At 38.4% G+C, this 20,158-nt stretch overlaps 1 protein-coding gene across 1 annotated transcript; it reads right to left on the bottom strand.

Moving 5' to 3' along the window:
* Window positions 1-13,602: 13,602 nt before the first annotated feature.
* On the bottom strand, window positions 13,603-15,071 carry LOC126791948 (uncharacterized). Its single transcript, XM_050518453.1, has 2 exons — window positions 14,505-15,071; window positions 13,603-14,314 (listed from the first exon to the last, which is right to left on the bottom strand). The coding sequence occupies exons 1-2, from the start codon at window positions 14,976-14,978 to the stop codon at window positions 13,769-13,771; spliced, it is 1,020 nt and encodes a 339-aa protein (XP_050374410.1). The 5' UTR covers window positions 14,979-15,071; the 3' UTR covers window positions 13,603-13,768.
* Between the last annotated feature and the right edge of the window lie 5,087 nt (window positions 15,072-20,158).

The following is a 20,158-nucleotide window of genomic DNA, read 5'->3' as shown; positions in this document are numbered from 1 at the left end:
TGCATTCAAGGGGAGCAAAGTAGATTCGTCTTCTTCAATGTGGAAATATATGCAGGTTCCTTTCATATTTTTTTTTTTATGTTCATTTTCTAAACTTCTTTTAGAAGTTCTTGTTTTTTTTTTTTTTCGAGAATGAAACTTCTTTAAGAAGTTCTAGGGTCGACATATTAGTGGGAGTTTGCTTTTGACCTTAACAAAGAAGCGACACTGTACTAGTGTGGTGCGTTCCAAATGTTTTGAAAAGTCTATAGCTTGTTTAATTACGAACCTCAAGGAGTTGCTTAAAAAATCATATGCATGGTTGGTCTCTCTTACTATTTAGATTTGGAATGCCACAAGCTTTTCCCAAGCAAATAAATTTAGTGAAATTACTATAATATGCTATGGTTGTACAATCTCGTTATTTATCTGAAAATGCACAATTAATGAAATTCCTTCTTTCATGTTCTCTGCTCTAAATTTCAATAGACCATAATTTTCAGCACTACTCACATATATGCGTTATAGCTATGTAGAAGTCACATTCAGATTTAATTCGCACAATATATATAAACTTCTTAACGATCAAGTACTTCATAACAAAAGCTATATATTAAATATTACAATTTGTTTTTTTAATGAATGAGGCCTATCTATGTAGGAGCGTGGCAGCCCTGGCTCATATTACTGATATAAATAGAGTCCAATGGGGGACGTATGCATATATCCCTAGAAAACTCATAGCTTCTCTTTTTGAGAAGATCCTGAATAATCATAGGACGCTTTTCAAACCATATTTCATCAAAACCATTCACATTAGCAAGAGGGGAAAGTAGCATACCTTCTACAATAATCGACAATCCTTCCTATTAGAGAAATCAGCTTCATCCCCCTTGAGGGCATTAGTGCGAACTAAGCAGTCAAGTTCCACCACGAGGTCTTTCCATCCTTGTTGTATCGCAAGTAGCAGTCCTGCTCGAAACGATTCAGCTTTGGCATTGCATAAAAGGAATTGGCCGAGCCACCCTGCTTTGCACTCAACAAACTCATCTCTAATAATTCAATACCACCGATACCACCATCCTTTCTATAACTACCATCGACATTCAATTTCAACTGGAAGGTTGTCACTGGTCTCTTCTTTCTCGTACCACTACGTCCATGATGCTTCTTATAGTCCTCGAGGAGCGACAGAACTCTATTGTTCATGGCACTCAGAAACCAAATTGTTCCTAGCACACCATAATTCCCATAGAGACATCAAGAAGAGCTCTATCTTGTCACATTTTAACACTCTTAGCATATCGGCTCTAGTAGGTAAAAATAAGATCCCCTCGAGGAGGCGCCATGCATGCAACTTCAACTTACGAGGAACACTAACTCCCCATATTTGCCACTCCTATTAACAGAGAATGAAGATGATGCCTAGTCTCCAAATTTTTCATCAACCTTGCAACATGTTTTATCAAAATTCCTTTTTTTATCAAAATTCCAGACAAGTCGGTCGACAACTTGTTTTGAATTAGGAGAATTTCTTTGGGCAAGATTCGTTAGGTACGTGGTCCGATAGTGGACACGATCTCCTTTCATAGTTTCATTTTCAATCAGAAAATGATTGATTAGCAGCATGGCCTTTGATGTGCGTGAAAGTTTAACTTTCTGTCATATTGGCATGCATCGGGATTATTCTGTGCGCTGCAATTTTGTATAATAAATTTCGATTTATCTCTTGACAATGGCTTGAACAGTGTGGGCCGGAGGTTCCGAGATTGTCATACGGCGTGACCGTTTGATCACGAAATATCAACATTATACTCATCAGCGATCTACAGTAAAATAATTTTGAATAAGCAACCAGGTAATTAACATGGCACTAGCTAGAAGATGTATATATTATTTGCTACCACCAATATGCATGCATTATATATCACTAAATCTATACTATTAATAATTCAAACACATTTTGTCAATTAAAATATACATGAAATTACTTAACGACTTTTATAGTATATATTAGTTTCAAGTTGTTTTAAATATTAGAAGGACATTGTAGTAAATGAAAGTAAATGCAAAAGAAGTTGGTAACTACCCACAACTCTATTAACTTCTTATTTATCTCTAACCTTAACCGTTGTTGGTATTTGTTAATTATAAAATAAAATGAAAATCACATTTTAGTTGTAATAACCCTATTTTCAAACAATATTTGGTTGATTTGAATTCTATAATTTGTGGAATTACTTCAATATGACAACTGGTGGTTCGCAACTTTTCGAAATGAAAATGAAAACGTTCTCGGAACGTTTAATTAGAAAAACGTTACGTTTCCGTAACGTATATATCGACTTTTACTCCGTTGATCGTTTGTGAAAACTTTCTTCACGAAAGTCGTAGAGCTCGTCGATACGAGTGCGTGGATATGTGACACGTTTGAATCGGACGTCGGAGGTGAAAGTTATTAACGTCGGAAGTTAGTTTCCGAATTTGGAAACGAGTATAAAAATGGCATTTTTGTGATTAGCGTTTCCATTTCAGGAAACCCCTTCTCTCTCCACTTTCCGCCTCCCTCCCCCTTCTCTTTCCCCGATTCGCTCTCTCCCTCCCTCAAAAATCCAACTCCGGCGATCTCCCTCACCGCTCGTCCGTGTCACACACCGCCGGCCTAGGAATCTTCGCGCGACCCTCCGCAGCCGACCCTGAGCTCAACATGCCGTCCCACGCAGCGCCGGAGCTCCGCCAGCTACCCCAAGATTCGGCAGAAACCGTCTCCTTCCTAGGCGCATCTCCGGCGACTCACCGGTGGTTCTAGAGCTTCGTCGAGGTAAGGGTTTTACTTGATTGATGGATTGGTGTGGTTGTTTGTCATTTTGCTGAGGTTTTGATGGTGGATTGTAAGAGGAGAAGCAGAGGAGGAGGGGGGAGAGATACCGTCGCCTTAGGCGGCGCGTGAACGGCAATGGAGTGGTCTAGGGATGGCGTGAGACCGTGGGGAGGAAGAGGGGGAAGAAAAGGGGGATTTTGGGGCGGCGGTGGCGTGCTACGCGCCGGCCTTAGGCTTGGCGCGTGTGCCCCACGCGTGGCCTGCCTGAGGGGGCGCGTGCACCCCACGCGCCGCCACGTCCGGCGGCGCATGAACAGTGACTCCGACACAGTAAATTGTAAAATTTTATTTTTACGTACGGTGAATGTAAAAAGTAATTTACGTACAGTAAAAGTAAATTTTATTTACGTATGGTAAATGTAAATGTAAATTACTTTCAGTAAATGTAAAAAGTAATTTCAGAAGGGTAAATCAGTAATTAATATTTACTGAGACAGTATTTACATTTTTGAATGGTATTTATACGTACAAAAATATGTAAACAGTATGTACTCATACATGAATACGTAATGGATGTGTATTTGTACAGTAATACATGAATAGTAAATACGTGAATAGTACTCAATGAATATTACTCAGTGAACAGTAAATTCGTAAAACCAGAAATTGCTGAACAGTAACAGATTATTACTGTTTCGGCATTTAAAGGTTTACGAAACGTTTCTAAATACTTTTCTTATCTTTTCAAGGCGATCAATAAATCAAGGAAATGAATTATATTCAGAAATTGTGGAATTACGCTCGAGTTGATAAGGTGAGTAAAGTCTCACATATATATATATAGGTTGCTTTAGTAAACTTTAGTAAATTTTTACTACCCCCAGTTGTAATAACCCGAATTTTTAGAAACTAAATATCGAGTATTTTCAAAGTGTTAAATTTGTGAAATTAATTCAAGACGACAATTGGAGGTTTGCGACATTTCGAAACGAAAATGGAAATGTTCTCGGATCGTTTAATTAGAAAACGTAACGTTACCGCAACGTATAGATCGACTTTTATTCCGTCGCTCGGTTGTGAAAACTTCCTTCACGAAAGTCGTAGAGCTCATCGATACGAATTCGTGAACACGTCATGGGTTCGAATCGAACGTCGGACGCGAAAGTTATTATCATCGGAAGTTCGTTTCCGATTTTGGAAATAGTATAAAAGGAAGGAGAGGAGATTAAAAATCAGAAAATCAGATTTTTCTAAAAATCAGCTCGGGTACTGTTCACCCGAGCTCGGGCACTGTTCACCCGACCCAAAAACCTTCTCCGGCCGATTTCTCCACCATCCGACGTCGCCTCGTGTCGTGCCACCTATCAAACTGACGGGCTTGACGAGCTCCATCTTTTGGGCTATGCCTTGCACTCCGGCGACAACCACACACAGTGTAGCAACCGCTGGAAGTTACTGCTGTGGGGGCGCCGCCTCCTCTGGCCACCATGGCTCGAGATTCTTGGGGGGTTTTTGCTTGTCTCAGTCCCAACAACATTCCCACAAAAGGAATCGAGCCAAATCGAAGTGTAAGTACCCGAATCAAAATTTCAATTTTCTAGGGTTTGTGAATAGTGCCGATTTCATGTTGTTCGTTGTTTGGACTGTTTAGACTCAGATTTAGACCTTGGTATCAACTAGGAAGTTGTTGGAAATGTTGTTTAGGTTGTGGTGGTGAAATTTGGTGATGATTGGTGGCGGTCGGTGAACAGTAACACTGAATGAATAGTAACTGTGAATAGTAACTCCACATGAATAGTGATCTGTCACAGTAACTGTGAATAGTGATATGTAACAGTAAAATGTGAACAGTGTCATGGTAAAACAGTAACTTGAACAGTGTTTTGGTAAAACATTAACTATGAACAGTGGTTTAGTAAAAACAGTGATTAGTAAACATGAACAGTGTTCCGTGAACAATGTTTTATGAACAACATTTAGCTGTGCTGAACTCGTCACCTGATATTTTAAGTATCATTTTCTAAGCATTTATCGTGCTATTAGGTGAGTGACGAAACGCGTGAGGAAATTACTTTCAGGGTCGTGGAAGTTGCACGCAGGAAAGAAGGTGAGTAAAATCTCACTTATTTATGAATCTACCCTTGCGGTAATTCAATAGTTTGCAAGAGTTTTTAATATTGAATTACGACACGTATACAATATAGTAGATTACATATATATCGTATAAATGGTAATAAGTACATATATATATAGTTTGCTATATTATATACTGTTTTGAATTCATTGGAATTGGTCATTTCGAATGACGAGAATTAAATATTGAGCATGTGATTAGATTTTTATACAATATGAGGTGTGATTATTGTACGTGGTTTTAACATGAGTTTGTTAAAATGTTTTGTCTTCGGACGTGTTTATGAAATATGACATGTATATGATATAATGGATTATATATATATTGTATAAATGGTAAATATGTACATATATATATAGTTTGGTATATAATATACTGTTAGTCATTTCGATGATGAGATTTATATATCGAGCATGTGATTTTGATTTGTACAATATGATGTGAGATTATTGTACGTGATTTTAACATTGAGATTGTTAAAATGTTGATTTGTCTTCGGACATGATTTTTGGTACAATATGATGTGAGATTATTGTACGTGATTTTAACATTGAGATTGTTAAAATGTTGATTTGTCTTCGGACATGATTTTTGTTACAATATGATGTGAGATTATTGTACGTGATTTTAACATTGAGATTGTTAAAATGTTGATTTGTCTTCGGACGTGGTTTGGTACAATATGATGTGAGATTATTGTACGTGTTTGGCAAGTCGGAACCTAGCCTTTGGCCGGGCGAAAGTTACGATACAGTTAGAGCTCTAGTCTGTCTGCCGTAGTACTGCATGTGAGGTAACGGGTGGTTATCTGCTCATGGGTACTCAGATTTTTTTGGATGTTGGGTAGCGGGTGGCTATCCAATATCGGCGGTGTATTACGAGAGGGGTAACAGATGTGTACCAGCGTTCTTGGTACCCGTAATATAAATGCATTTGGGTAACCAGAAGGGTTACTTAATTTCTCATGAGCGTTTTATTTCATATTTCTTTGGGACGACCAGATGGGCCGTCCATTGACTCATGAGTGCATTTATATTTGTTTGATTTCTGGATTTTCGTATATATTGATATGCGAGTTATATATTTTCATTTTACTCATACGAGCTGTAAAGCTTACCGGGTTTGTGTTTACAATCCCGGTGCACCAATTCGATGGTGTAGTGGATAACTCTGCAGGTGTGGATTAGTGGGAATTGACGTACCGCTCAGTGGACTTGAAGTTATTTATCTCCAGCTGGTGTGAGGATTTTGTGTGAGTATCTTGTGAGTTTGTTGTGAGGATTACACAATTCCATTGTTATAATATTGAATTATAATTTGAGTTGTAATAATCGGTTTGACTGAGTTGTATTTTGAACTCAGAGATGATCCGCTGTGGCATTTTAAATGATTTCGATTCGTTGAGATTGTTTGGTGTTTAACGATTTTGAAATTTTGAGTTTTTATACTCGAAATTTTGGGGTCGTTACAGTTGGTATCCGAGCCTAAGTGTGTATTTGGCGATTATCAATATCATCCGGGAGCGATGATCCGACTGCAGGCGGGCACCCATCACATGCTCCTCGGTATTGATATGTTGTCGGGTACGCGAGAGTGTTATGAGCTATACCTTATGGTTTGGTCCTGTAGAGAGTATTGTGACGATACTCCGATGATTCACCTTTTTCTGAAATTTCATGATTGATATTGGTTGGATCTATTTTGTCAAATTCGAGACTTCACATGTATTACTGAGTGTTAATTGTTGAATGGTGATGAATTTGGAAAAAGGGCCGTGAACAGGGCCGAGGACGGACGAGAGGTCGCGGCCGAGGTATGGTTGCAGGCCGAGTCCGCAATGTGGAGAACCTTTACGAGGAGGCTGCTCCACAGGCAGAACAGGTTGACCTTGCTGCTGTCGTTAGAGACGACGATAGTCGTGTGTTAAGTTGATCAAGGACTTTAATCGTTTGTCAACGTCTTATTTCATAAAGGCTTGGATCATATGGTAGTGGACCACTGGATCGAGGGCATCATAATCTACTTTGAGATGATTAAGTACCCTGAGGAAGAGAAGAAGATGATATCGACACTTATTAGTGATAGTTAGGTAGAGGAGATGGTATGATTGACTTCTACATCTATATGAAACTCTTTATGTGCACTTCGCATTTGGAGTGTTCCTCGAATTGGAGACAATGAAAGGCTTGTCCTATTGTGATTGGAAATGGAGAGTTCTCTGCTTATCTAATCGTGATTCCGGATCATACCTATGATGTGATCATAGGAATTGATTGGTTGAGTACGCAGTACAAGGTGATTGATTGTTTTGACATGGTGGGTTCATTCGTAGACCCAGGAAACCAGAGTTTCGTATCTTTGACTCGAGGCGGATAATGCCATGAGAGCTTGAGTCATGACATTTGTTGAGTATGTGGATCTGAAGTAGCTATCACAGACATCGTTGTGATATCAGAGTAAAGCGAGACGTTTCAGGAGATAATGTGTTATAGCCCTTATAACGAAGACGCCGTATAGATGGGGCAAATGAATTCAAAGACTTAATGACTGGTGCGATCAGCTTAGAGAGGCTACAATACTCTCTGAGTTTGACATGCGATCCAGATACTGGAATGCTAACAGGTTTGAGTATATAGTTTCTTATCAGGGCAGAGAACTATCAAGGAGTCTTGATAGAGAGCGTTGACCCTATATTGAGGGATGTTCAGTGTTTAAATGTTGAGGACTAGATTTTAGTTATGCAACTAATCTAAGTTGAAGCCTAACAAGGTTGAGATATTATGTTCAGGTAAGAAATGTGTAGACCATAGGTTGGAGGTGGTTAACGAAAATTTTCGTGACTAGCATCTCTAACGCTATTGTTAACAGAGTGGTAGGGCGTATGATACGTCCATAAAGTGGTAATACAATTATTGAATTGAGATTCACATTTTGTCGACGTGACATTCCAAACTTGTTTTGGTTCGGCTATAGACAATTGATGTTATGCATTGTTCTTGGGTGAGCAAGAAATATAAGGTGATGGAGAAATCTCAATGTGACAATATGAATTAATTATTTGCTAGATGAGCATTTAAATGAGAACGCTGATATTTTAGGATTAAATTATTTTGGTGTTGAAGATTGGAACTTCACAATGCCACAGGTCCAAATGAGATGCAGTGGCGGTGAAGTAACTCTATTGAAGGTAAGGTATGAGATGACCTTAGGTTAGTGGTGTTTTGACGAATTTTTCGTGACAAGCACCTTCCAACCGGTAAAGAAATGGTTGAGAATCAGATTTTCTTTTCAAGTGCAAGTGGTGTTAGTATTCGAGACTTAGATGCTCTTTTTCCCTCTATGCATCAAATTATTATTGTTGGATAAGGAGATGTTGACTCAAGTGTTCAACAAGGGATAAATTTTACGATAAGAGAGTGATCAATTATATTGCTGCTTGCATAGGAGATTTTTGGCCGAATGCGTTGGCCATGAGAGTCATGATAAAAGTAAAGAAACAACTGTTAGAGTGGTAGTGCGGCAACAATCTTGGGTTAGTCTGGAGGAGATGGTGGACCCAATATCAGGATTCAGTTGTTGAATTGTTTACTGAATTTATTGTATTACGACTGTGGGAAAAATCAATACTATAGATGATGCCACTGGGGCGTTGTGTGGGACCATGTGTCATACATTTGAGGTATGCATGAACCAAGGGGTATGGTATATCTCAGTTGTGGTTGTGTTTATTTTGTACTGTAATTCCACCTAATTTTCATGTTCCACTATCGGGAGATAAATATTTTCTTTACCTGTCCAGCGACTTGAAGCAGGTAGCTGTAACTTCTTTTCCGACGGTAAGCTTTGGTGATGGTGGTAGGATGCGTGATGCATCTCTCTTGTGGTGGTGGTAGAATTTTCTACAGCCTTTTGCGTATATTAGTCGATTCTCTGGTGAACTGTTTGAGAGTAATTCTTAATCCAAGGTGGTGTTCTGTGGTGGTTGTGAACTCAATGAGTTAAGATTTCTTTATCGTGTTGCCGATACAAATATGGTACTTGAGTGGGTATCATGCACGACAACTTTTTATGGTTATAATAAGATGATCATGAAAGGGGATTATTTTGTTGATTGGAAGGAATGGTAGGTTCGTTATTCTAACGATGATTTATGGTGAAGTCATGAAGGTATTGTCGTGATAAAACACGTTTATTTGAAAACCACTATGTGTGATGTAAGTAGTAGGCATGTGTTAATCATTGATTTGACTCATGTTAGATGTTGAGAGTTTTGACCATGCTTAGTGGTAGGAGCTAACTCATGACGTGAGGATGTTCTGTCAAATCGCAAGAGAGTGGTGAACTAGACAAAAGAGGGCGTTGACGCCTCCATGCTGAAAACATCATTATGTTTCGGGAGGATGATTATATTTTGAGTAGCTCACATGCGACTATTATTGTTAGGACATGTGACAGATTGTCTGATGGAGGAAGTTTGAGGTAACGGAAGATAGGTTGAGAGCTTGTATGCTGGATTTTAAGGTAGCTGTGAAATCATTTGAGATTGATTGAGTTCGCCTACAACGACAGTTACCATTCCAGCATCGGCATGGTACCCTATGAGGCACTTAAGGTAGACCATGTCGATCACCTACCTGTTGGGTCAAAGTTGGGTGTAGTGAGATTTGACAAGAAAGAAAAGTTGGCGGAGGTATGTTGGGCCTTTGAGATTCTCGAGAAGGTGGGAAAACTAGCCTTGCCTACTAGCATGTCGGACGTTCACAATGTCTTCTACATTTCCATGTTGAGGAAGTATGATCCTGATGTGTCGCATATGTGATCGATCATAACACCATTGAGGTGAAGGAAAATACCACTTTTGTTTTGAGCCGGTTTGTATTTTGAATAGATCCACAAAGAAGCTTTGGAGGAAGTGGAGCTAGTCAAGGTATTGTAGAGCCATCATGATAAAGGTGATGCATCATGGAAGCTAGGGTCGGATATGAAGACGAGATACGCAATATGCATGCATTATATATCACTAAATCTATACTATTAATAATTCAAACACATTTTGTCAATTAAAATATACATGAAATTACTTAACGACCTTTATAGTATATATTAGTTTCAAGTTGTTTTAAATATTAGAAGGACATTGTAGTAAATGAAAGTAAATGCAAAAGAAGTTGGTAACTACCCACAACTCTATTAACTTCTTATCTATCTCTAACCTTAACCGTTGTTGGTATTTGTTAATTATAAAATAAAATGAAAATCACATTTTAGTTGTAATAACCCTATTTTCAAACAATATTTGGTTGATTTGAATTCTATAATTTGTGGAATTACTTCAATATGACAACTGGTGGTTCGCAACTTTTCGAAATGAAAATGAAAACGTTCTCGGAACGTTTAATTAGAAAAACGTTACGTTTCCGTAACGTATATATCGACTTTTACTCCGTTGATCGTTTGTGAAAACTTTCTTCACGAAAGTCGTAGAGCTCGTCGATACGAGTGCGTGGATATGTGACACGTTTGAATCGGACGTCGGAGGTGAAAGTTATTAACGTCGGAAGTTAGTTTCCGAATTTGGAAACGAGTATAAAAATGACATTTTTGTGATTAGGGTTTCCATTTCAGGAAACCCCTTCTCTCTCCACTTTCCGCCTCCCTCCCCCTTCTCTTTCCCCGATTCGCTCTCTCCCTCCCTCAAAAATCCAACTCCGGCGATCTCCCTCACCGCTCGTCCGTGTCACACACCGCCGGCCTAGGAATCTTCGCGCGACCCTCCGCAGCCGACCCTGAGCTCAACACGCCGTCCCACGCAGCGCCGGAGCTCCGCCAGCTACCCCAAGATTTGGCAGAAACCGTCTCCTTCCTAGGCGCATCTCCGGCGACTCACCGGTGGTTCTAGAGCTTCGTCGAGGTAAGGGTTTTACTTGATTGATGGATTGGTGTGGTTGTTTGTCATTTTGCTGAGGTTTTGATGGTGGATTGTAAGAGGAGAAGCAGAGGAGGAGGGGGGAGAGATACAGTCGCCTTAGGCGGCGCGTGAACGGCAGTGGAGTGGTCTAGGGACGGCGTGAGACCGTGGGGAGGAAGAGGGGGAAGAAAAGGGGGATTTTGGGGCGGCGGTGGCGTGCTACGTGCCGGCCTTAGGCTTGGCGCGTATGCCCCATGCGTGGCCTGCCTGAGGGGGCGCGTGCACCCCACGCGCCGCCACGTGCGGCGGTGCATGAACAGTAACTCCGACACAGTAAATTGTAAAATTTTATTTTACATATGGTGAATGTAAAAAGTAATTTACGTACAGTAAAAGTAAATTTTATTTACGTATGGTAAATGTAAATGTAAATTACTTTCAGTAAATGTAAAAAGTAATTTCAGAAGGGTAAATCAGTAATTAATATTTACTGAGACAGTATTTACATTTTTGAATGGTATTTATACATACCGAAATATGTAAACAGTATGTACTCGTACATGAATACGTAATTGATGTGTATTTGTACAGTAATACATGAATAGTAAATACCTGAATAGTACTCAATGAATATTACTCAGTGAACAGTAAATTCGTAAAACCAGAAATTGCTGAACAGTAACAGATTATTACTGTTTCGGCATTTAAAGGTTTACGAAAACGTTTCTAAATACTTTTCTTATCTTTTCAAGGCGATCGATAAATCAAGGAAAGGAATTATATTCAGAAATTGTGGAATTACGCTCGAGTTGATAAGGTGAGTAAAGTCTCATATATATATATATATATATATATATATATATATGTTGCTTTAGTAAACTTTAGTAAATTTTTACTACCCCCAGTAATCTTTATTTTTTTGCATCTAAGTTGATTTTTCTCCGTTTTAAGGTGTGTTATGGCCTTTAAAAATAATGTTTTTCAAGTTTAATACCCCCAGTAGAAGTTTACTACCTCTAGTAAACTTTAGTAAATTTTTACTACCCCCAGTAAACTTTATTTTTTTACATTTAAGTTGATTTTTCTATCAAAATTGCTCATTCAACGTTTAGTTGTGTGTACCAATCATCATGGTTTGTGCATCCACTTATCAGATTTAGTTAATCATAGCTCAAAAACTACCTAGAGACTGGAGTACAACATCCTAATACGCACACACTATGAATTATAACGTCATAAAACTGAGCCTTGGTAGTAGCTTGAATTTTTCTGGCAGTCATATCAAGAGCAAGTGTATAACCTTAAAGCAATGTGACTGTAACTAATCAGATTCCAACTCAAACAAGATCATCTCTTTAACATCAAATTAGCACAACATTCAACCAACTAATCTCTTTTAAGATTAAAAAAAAACAATTACCACCAACTTAGTCCATGGCCTTACTCTGAGGAACGTCGCAAGCTTTCTTGACTATAATGACGGCCAGCTCGACCTCATAGTCCAACGACTTAAGAGGGTGAGAGATTTTGATTGTGCCTCCATTCTCCAAGTAAAATAACGTCGGTTCGAGGAATATCAGGGGCTCCTTCACAGATCATAACAATCAAGATTGGAAATTGAAAAGAAAAATGAGATGCGGAAAAGAGAAGAAAAAGAAAGGGGCCTTGGGGACGGCGTTGCCAAGCTCTTTGGCATGGGCGGTGTAGTTTCTGCCGACAACGATGATCCTCGTGCCTACTTGAAGAAGCCTACTTGCCATGTTTTCACTCCGACGACGACAATACCACTCATATCCCAAATCACATACAACCCAGATCAAACTTGAAGCCAAATTTACAACATAATTAAATAAATTTGACACTGATTTTGCTAAATCACTAACCTTCAATCAAATTTCCAGGACCTATTGCTTGATTTTGATTCTTGCCCAAAATCGTGATCGATGTCATTGAGAGAGAGAGAGAGAGAGAGAGAGAGAGAGAGAGAGAGAGAGAGAGAGAGAGAGAGAGAGAGAGAGAGAGAGAGAGAGAGAGAGAGAGAAGAGAGTGAAGAGACGGCGGAGAAGAGAGAGTGAAGACGAGGCTTTCAATGGTGATTCCATGTAATTCATCAAAGAACATAAGGGTAGGAACTAGTATTACAAAAAGTTCATTTAACTACAATATCTAACGCTACAGTTGAAACACAGGCTTATGCTTCTAAAAGGAGGTATTGAGGAACTTATGCTTTTTGAGCTTAAAAGCCCCGGCTTCTTCAAGCCGCAGATGATAAGCCAAGTTATCAAACGGAAGAGCTAAGCTTAACTTATAATCACCTGTGTAAAAAACCTTACCAAACACAGCCTATATCATCCATCAATTCATTTGCCCATAGAATGAACAAAATTTGATTTTCTTCAGAAAAATGTTATGTTTAAATAACTTAAAATAAATACTTAATAAAAAAATGGTAATGAGTAATTTAATTTACATTGGTATCCAAATAGGTTATGAAAATTGAAAATTGTCCGTTAGGCACTATTCTACAATTTTGCATGCATTATATATCTATGTCTACTCCTACCGTATATGCACTAATTAACTAATTATTTTAGCCATCAATGACCTTTTATGATTTATTTTAACGGGATGATTTATGATTCTTAACGCAACATTACTCCTTATTAATTATATTGGATGGATCACTCTAAACTTACTATATAATTTTTTTAGGAGAATGAAGTGCAACAGGCGCCATCCACAATGGTCAAACACAAGAGATTTGTCACCTCTAAAGGCTCTAATGCAAGTTAAACTTAAACAAATAGATATGTAAAATGCGCTTAATAAATAAACCAAAATATGAAATAAAAAAAGTCCAAACAAACGGACAAATAAAACTTGAAGTAAAAACTAAAACCATAGTAATCCCCTCTATTAAAATTAATTATAGTGTGTATCTTACCAATTGTGGTGCAGCATAAGCATAAGGAGGAGGACCTTTTTTGGATTGTAGCAATATGTGGTTATCCAAGAAGTATGTGTGGTGCGGGTGGTGATCGACGAAATTCCTACTGCGATAGCAGGCAACACATAGATTATAGGTGCCAAGATCATAATGATGATGATGGTGACGGTAACGATTATAATGAGCTGATTGAGCTCCTCCCTCAAAGCAATCTACGCAGGTAAAATAGAGGCCGCTAAGGTACTTCGAGCATTCTCGACACTGGAAGTACCTTGTCCTGATGATGTAGTAGAAGGTAAGCATTTCCCAGAAATCAAGCCAGCCATCACGGTTGCAGTCGAGTTTCTGGAACAAGTGTGAATCAGTAATGAACCAGTTGTAGCCTTTTTGGTTGAGGAAACGGTTGAACGAGCTTTGGCCTGCACCGTGTATAGCCATGGATTGAATGAAAGACCGGGCTGAACTCTGAAGCTCTTGACTGGCGTTGTAAGATGCTATAGCTGCTCCATATAGACCTTCCACTGCCTATACCAACAATAATAATTAAACCAGCATATTAGAGAAGATGAAAGGCCTAATTAATCAGATCGAGTAATCAAGTAGCTAATCGATCCATAGTTCCATATAATATATATATATATATATATACTGTTCAATCAAGAGTAGTGGAGATTTCTTATAAACTAAATGCTCGCTTTCTGAAGTAATGATTTACCAAGTTGCTTTCTGGTCCTCTTTTGTAATATAGCAATATGTGATTCTGCAGGAAAAGTGGGTGGTGGTGCGTAAAGTTCCGACTGCCATGGCAAGCAGAACATAAATCAAAAGTAGAGGAATTGGCTGCTTCAAAGCACTGGATACACGAAAAATAGAGCCCGGAGAGGTACATGTTGCAGCCTCGACCTCGACACCAGTTGTACCCAGTTTTGATAATATAGTAGAAAGTGAGTGCTTCTTCGAAATCCAGCCCTCGGTCACCGTTGCGGTCGAGCTTTTCAAAGAGTTCTGGGTCAGTAATGATGCTGTTGTAGCCTGTCTGACGGAGGAATTCATTGAACTCCCCTCGACTGATACGGCCATCATCGTTCGTATCCATGGATTGAAAGAACTCCCATGTCTTTCCCCGAAGTTCTGGCGTGCAATTGTCATAGTATGCTAAAGCTACTTCACGTAATTCTTCCATATTCATGTCTGTGTCTGTGTGTCTAGGTAAAGTAACTGCTAATAATTTTGTGGAATTTTCTGGCTACAGTCATATAATGTATGATCAGAAGGCAGTGGTGCTAGCTGTTGATCGAGCTTTATATATATAGACAGACGGACTTCATGTGGTTGAATACAATTTATATATGAACACCCGTCAATATCATATCTACTTGACAGAAAAAAATAGAGAGAAAAAAATAATAATCCAGACATCCAGTAGTATATATGTATGTTACAAGGACGTACCCTGTATTTTTCATACACCCATTTTAGTCAAAATGTTGAATACTACAAAAAGGAAAAGTAGAGGATCGGAGGCTTTCTCTTACAAGGACTTCTCCTCATTGTAATGCATGGTTTAGATTTGATACGAATTTTTTTACGGTTTCTAGTAATTTTAATTAATTTGGTCGACGCGTTAGGGTTTATAGTATATACATACTTGAAAACAAATGATCAAGACTCCGCTTACTTTAAGTGTACGTCCAAAAGATGGCCGGGACATGGTCCAAGTCTCTTAAGACACCAGCTACTGTCATTACTCCAATACAAGAAGACCAAGACTTCTTCTGATGGGTGCTTATTCAGCTAGGGTTCGGGGAATGAAGTATCGAAGTAGGTGCTGCAAGAGACTGAGCTTCTATAACACCAATTAAGGTGATCGAGCTAACTTGAACCGTAAGAGAAACGTATTAATCGGTCATGACGTGCCACCTACATATTCAGTTCCTGCCGGCCTGCTGAAGGCAGAAGTGAGAAATAGGTTGATGTCACTTCAATAGGGTTTGTTAGCAATAAATATTGGCCAACCTAATTTTTGGTGGAAGTGATCATTTGCTTTAGAAATCACATATGTACTTTCGCGTTAGGTGCGGCAATCCTCTTGGTCAGCTCGATCGTTAAAAACACAAACAATGGCAGTAAACTGAGCAAACCGGTCTCATGAACCAGTATGCCGGCCGGATCAATCTGCAGGCTAATCTCTCATTTGAATTCTTGTTATCCAGATTTATTTTTAGTCTTGTTATTTAGTTTTATTGATTGAGAATAGAGAAGAAACATGACAGAAGTTTCATTCATCTCGCTGAGTACTCAGATATATATCATTTCCCAGTCTTCATGGTAGCCCGCGCCAAGTGATTTATATGATCGATATATACACTCGGCTCCTGTGGAAGGTGGTGGTCATTTTCTAAAACTTAGTAAACTTCTACGACGTAATGTGCAAAAACCGCAAGGGACCATCCAAGTAGTTAGTTAGTTTTATCCCCTTCTTATCTATCCTGATAAGAAGTTCCGAACTCGATCTTGGATTCCCCCTCGCAGGCCACAACTGAGTTAATAATCGAGCTTACGTACTGCTCGAAGAGCAATCAGATATATATATGGGATTATTGCTAATTCAAGTCAACCCAATGAAAATTAGTTCGTATACTTTGATTACAACAACCGAACGACATTTTGTACTTAAGAGCATCTCCAACAACTTCTCCATAATTTCTCTATTATAGAGAAGTAAAATTCAAAATCTTCATAATTTTCCAACATCAACTCTAACAGTTTTCTTATTTTGAAGATATGTACATTTATTATTACACGAATATATTATACAACTAAAGCAAATTTATAAGTATTTTATATATTCAGATCTACTTTCATAATTTTCTGCATTTATTACTAATCTTTTGTATTTAAGTTTTCTTTTCTAGTCCAATAAATTTTGAGAATTTGTGTTTATTGTGTGTTGGGATGTGTGAGAATTTATTACAAATGCTATCTCCATTTTTTTGTATATTGCTGCAAATTTGGAGAATCAACCATTCTTTTTCATCAATTTCTCTATTTTGGAGAATGAGATACAAAAGCTGTTGGAGTGGAAAAATACAAAAAATCTGCAAATTCCCTCATTTTTTCTCTAAAATGCCAAAATTGTTGGAGATGCTCTAATACTAAGCACATCTGAAGCAATAAATTAGATACAAGAAGTGAAGAAAATTAATTTCAGTCCAATTAACGAAATGAGAAATTGATATTTTGAGTTCATCAATCAGAATGTTTTGGTACGTAGTGAAGGGCTCACAAGTGTGGATTGTGGAAATATATGCAGGTCCCTTTGAAAGACAGAATCGCCTCACGTAGCATGGACGATGTTTATATGCAGGTCCTTATCGTCTTTGGTTTTCTGTGTTCATTTTCTGAAACCTCTTCAAGAAGTCTTATGTGCGTTTTTTAATTCGAAAGACATAGGTGTCACTCTACTTTATAGCCATAACAAAGAAGTTGTAACGACACCAAAATTTCGAGCATAAAAACTCAAAATTTCAAAGTTGTGAAACACCAAACAATCTCAATGAATCGAAATCATTTAAATGCTACAGCGGATCATCTCTGAGTTCAAAATATAACTCAGTCAAACCGATTATTACAAACCACAATTTATAATTTGACATTATAATAAATGGAATTACATAATCCTCACAAAATCATCTCAAGTGAATCCACACAAATCCTCACACAAGCTGGAAATAAATAACTTCAAGTCCTCTGAGCGTTCCGTCGATTCCCGCTAATCCACACCTGCGGAGTTATCCACTACACCATCGAATTGGTGCACCAGGATTGTAAACACAAACCCAGTAAGCTTTACAGCTCGTATGAGTCAAATAAAATATAACTCGCATATCAATATATACGAAAATCCACAAATCAACATCAAATATAAATGCACTCATGAGTCAATCGACGACCCGTCTGGTTGTCCAAAATATGAAAATAAAAGCGCTCATGAGAAATTAGGCAACCCTTCTGGTTACCCAAATGCATTTATAATACGGGTACTAATGAACGCCGGTACACATCTGTTACCCCTTACGTAGTACACCGCCGATGTTGAGCAACCTTCTGCTACCCAACATCCAAAAATATGAGTACTCATGGGCCGATAACCCATTTGATACCTCTCATGTAGTACTCCGACAGACAGACTAGAGCTCTAACTGTATAGTAACTTTCGCCCAGCCAAAGGTTAGGTTCCGACATGCCAAACATGTCCAAAGACAAAATGTTTTAACAAACTCCATGTTAAAACCACGTACAATAATCACACCTCATATTGTACAAATTAATCAAGTCCGAAGACAAAATGTTTTAACAAACTCCATGTTAAAACCACGTACAATAATCACACCTCATATTGTACAAATTAATCAAGTCCGAAGACAAAATGTTTTAACAAACTCCATGTTAAAACCACGTACAATAATTACACCTCATATTGTACAAATTAATCAAGTCCGAAGACAAATCAACATTTTAACAATCTCCATGTTAAAATCACGTAAAATCATAACAGTATATTATATAGCAAACTATATATATATATGTACCTATTTACCATTTATACAATATATATAATCCACTATATCATATACATGTCATATTTCATAAACACGTCCGAAGACAAAACGTTTTAACAAACTACATGTTAAAATCACGTACAATAATCATTTCCTCATATTGTACAAATCAAATCACATGCTCGATATATAATTCTCGTCATCAAAATGACATAATCACGATAAAATCATAACAGTATATTATATAGCAAACTATATATATATGTACCTATTTACCATTTATACAATATATATATATATATAATCCACTATATCATATACATGTCATATTTCATTCTTAAAAATTCTGCAAAATCTTGAATCTCCGCAAGGTAGATTCGTAAATATGTGAGATTTTACTCACCTCATAAATTCGAGCGTAATTCCACAATTCCGACAGTACCTTTTTTCCTCGATTTAACGATCACCTTGAAAATATAAGAAAAGAATTTTAGAATCGTTACGTAAACCTTTAAATGCCGAAACAGTAATAATCGGTTACTGTTCAGCAATTTCTGGTTTTACGAATTTAATGTTCACTGAGCACTATTCACTGAGTACTATTCACGTATTCACTATTCTCGTATTTTTGTATAAATACTCATCCATTACGTATTCATGTATGTGTACATACTGTTTACATATTTCTATACGTATACATACCATTTAAATGTAAATACTGTCTCAGTAAACAATAATTACTTATTTACCATTCCGAAATTACTTTTACATTTCCTGAAAGTAATTTACATTTACGATATGTAAATAAAATTTACACTTACCGTACGTAAATCTCTTTTTACATTCACCGTACGTAAAAATAAATTTTACAAAATTACTGTTTTCAAATACACTATTCACCCGCCGCCGCACGTGGCGGCGCGTGGGGTACACGCACCACCTCCGGCAGCCCGAACGTGGCGCTCACGTGCCACTCATTGTGGCAGCGCATCCCCCAAACCACTCCTTTCTTTCCTCTCCTCCTCCTCACGGCCTCACACCGCCCCTAGACTACTCCACGCCCCCACATGCGCTACTCAATGCGACGGAGTCTCCCCCCCTCTCTCTTCACTCCACCCCCCTCCGATCCACAACAAAGCTTCACCAAATCAACAAAACAATTACACCAATTCATCACACATGCAAAACCCTTACCTCAACAAGCTAGAGAATCACCGGAGGTCGCCGGAGACGGAGCTCGACTATGGCGATGGAGTGCGGGCCTCGGGTTGGATCGTGAAGGCTCACGACGGCGCGAGGAGGTGCGTCGACCTCGGGGTCGACTGCGGAGGGTCACACAACACTTCCTGGGCCGGCGGTGAGAGTCATGGAGGCCGGAGTTCGCCGGATCGAGTCGGAGAAATTTCTGAAGGAGAGAGGGAGAGGTTTCGGGGAGAGAGAAGTGAAAAATGAGAGAGGGAAGCGCGGGGTGTGGCTTTCCAGAAATGGAAACCCTAACTCTAATAATTAAGTATTTATACTAGTTTCCAAAATCGGAAACAACTTCTATCGTTAATAACTTTTACGTACAACGTCCGATTAGAACGCGTCACTTATCCACGAACTCGTATCGAAGAGCCCTACAACTTTCGTGAAGGAAGTTTTCGCAAACGAGCGACGGAATAAAATTCGATATTCACGTCGCGGAAACGTAACGTTTTTCTAACTAAACGTTCTGAGAACGTTTCCGTTCTTGTTTCGTAATGTCGCAAACAACCAAATTTCATTTTAATTGAATTTCACAACTTTATAGAAATTAAATCAAACC

Source organism: Argentina anserina, chromosome 4 (genome assembly GCF_933775445.1).
Source record: "Argentina anserina chromosome 4, drPotAnse1.1, whole genome shotgun sequence".
NCBI lineage: Eukaryota > Viridiplantae > Streptophyta > Magnoliopsida > Rosales > Rosaceae > Argentina > Argentina anserina.
Note: the sequence above shows the minus strand (reverse complement) of the source record. Positions and strands in the feature narration are given on the sequence as shown.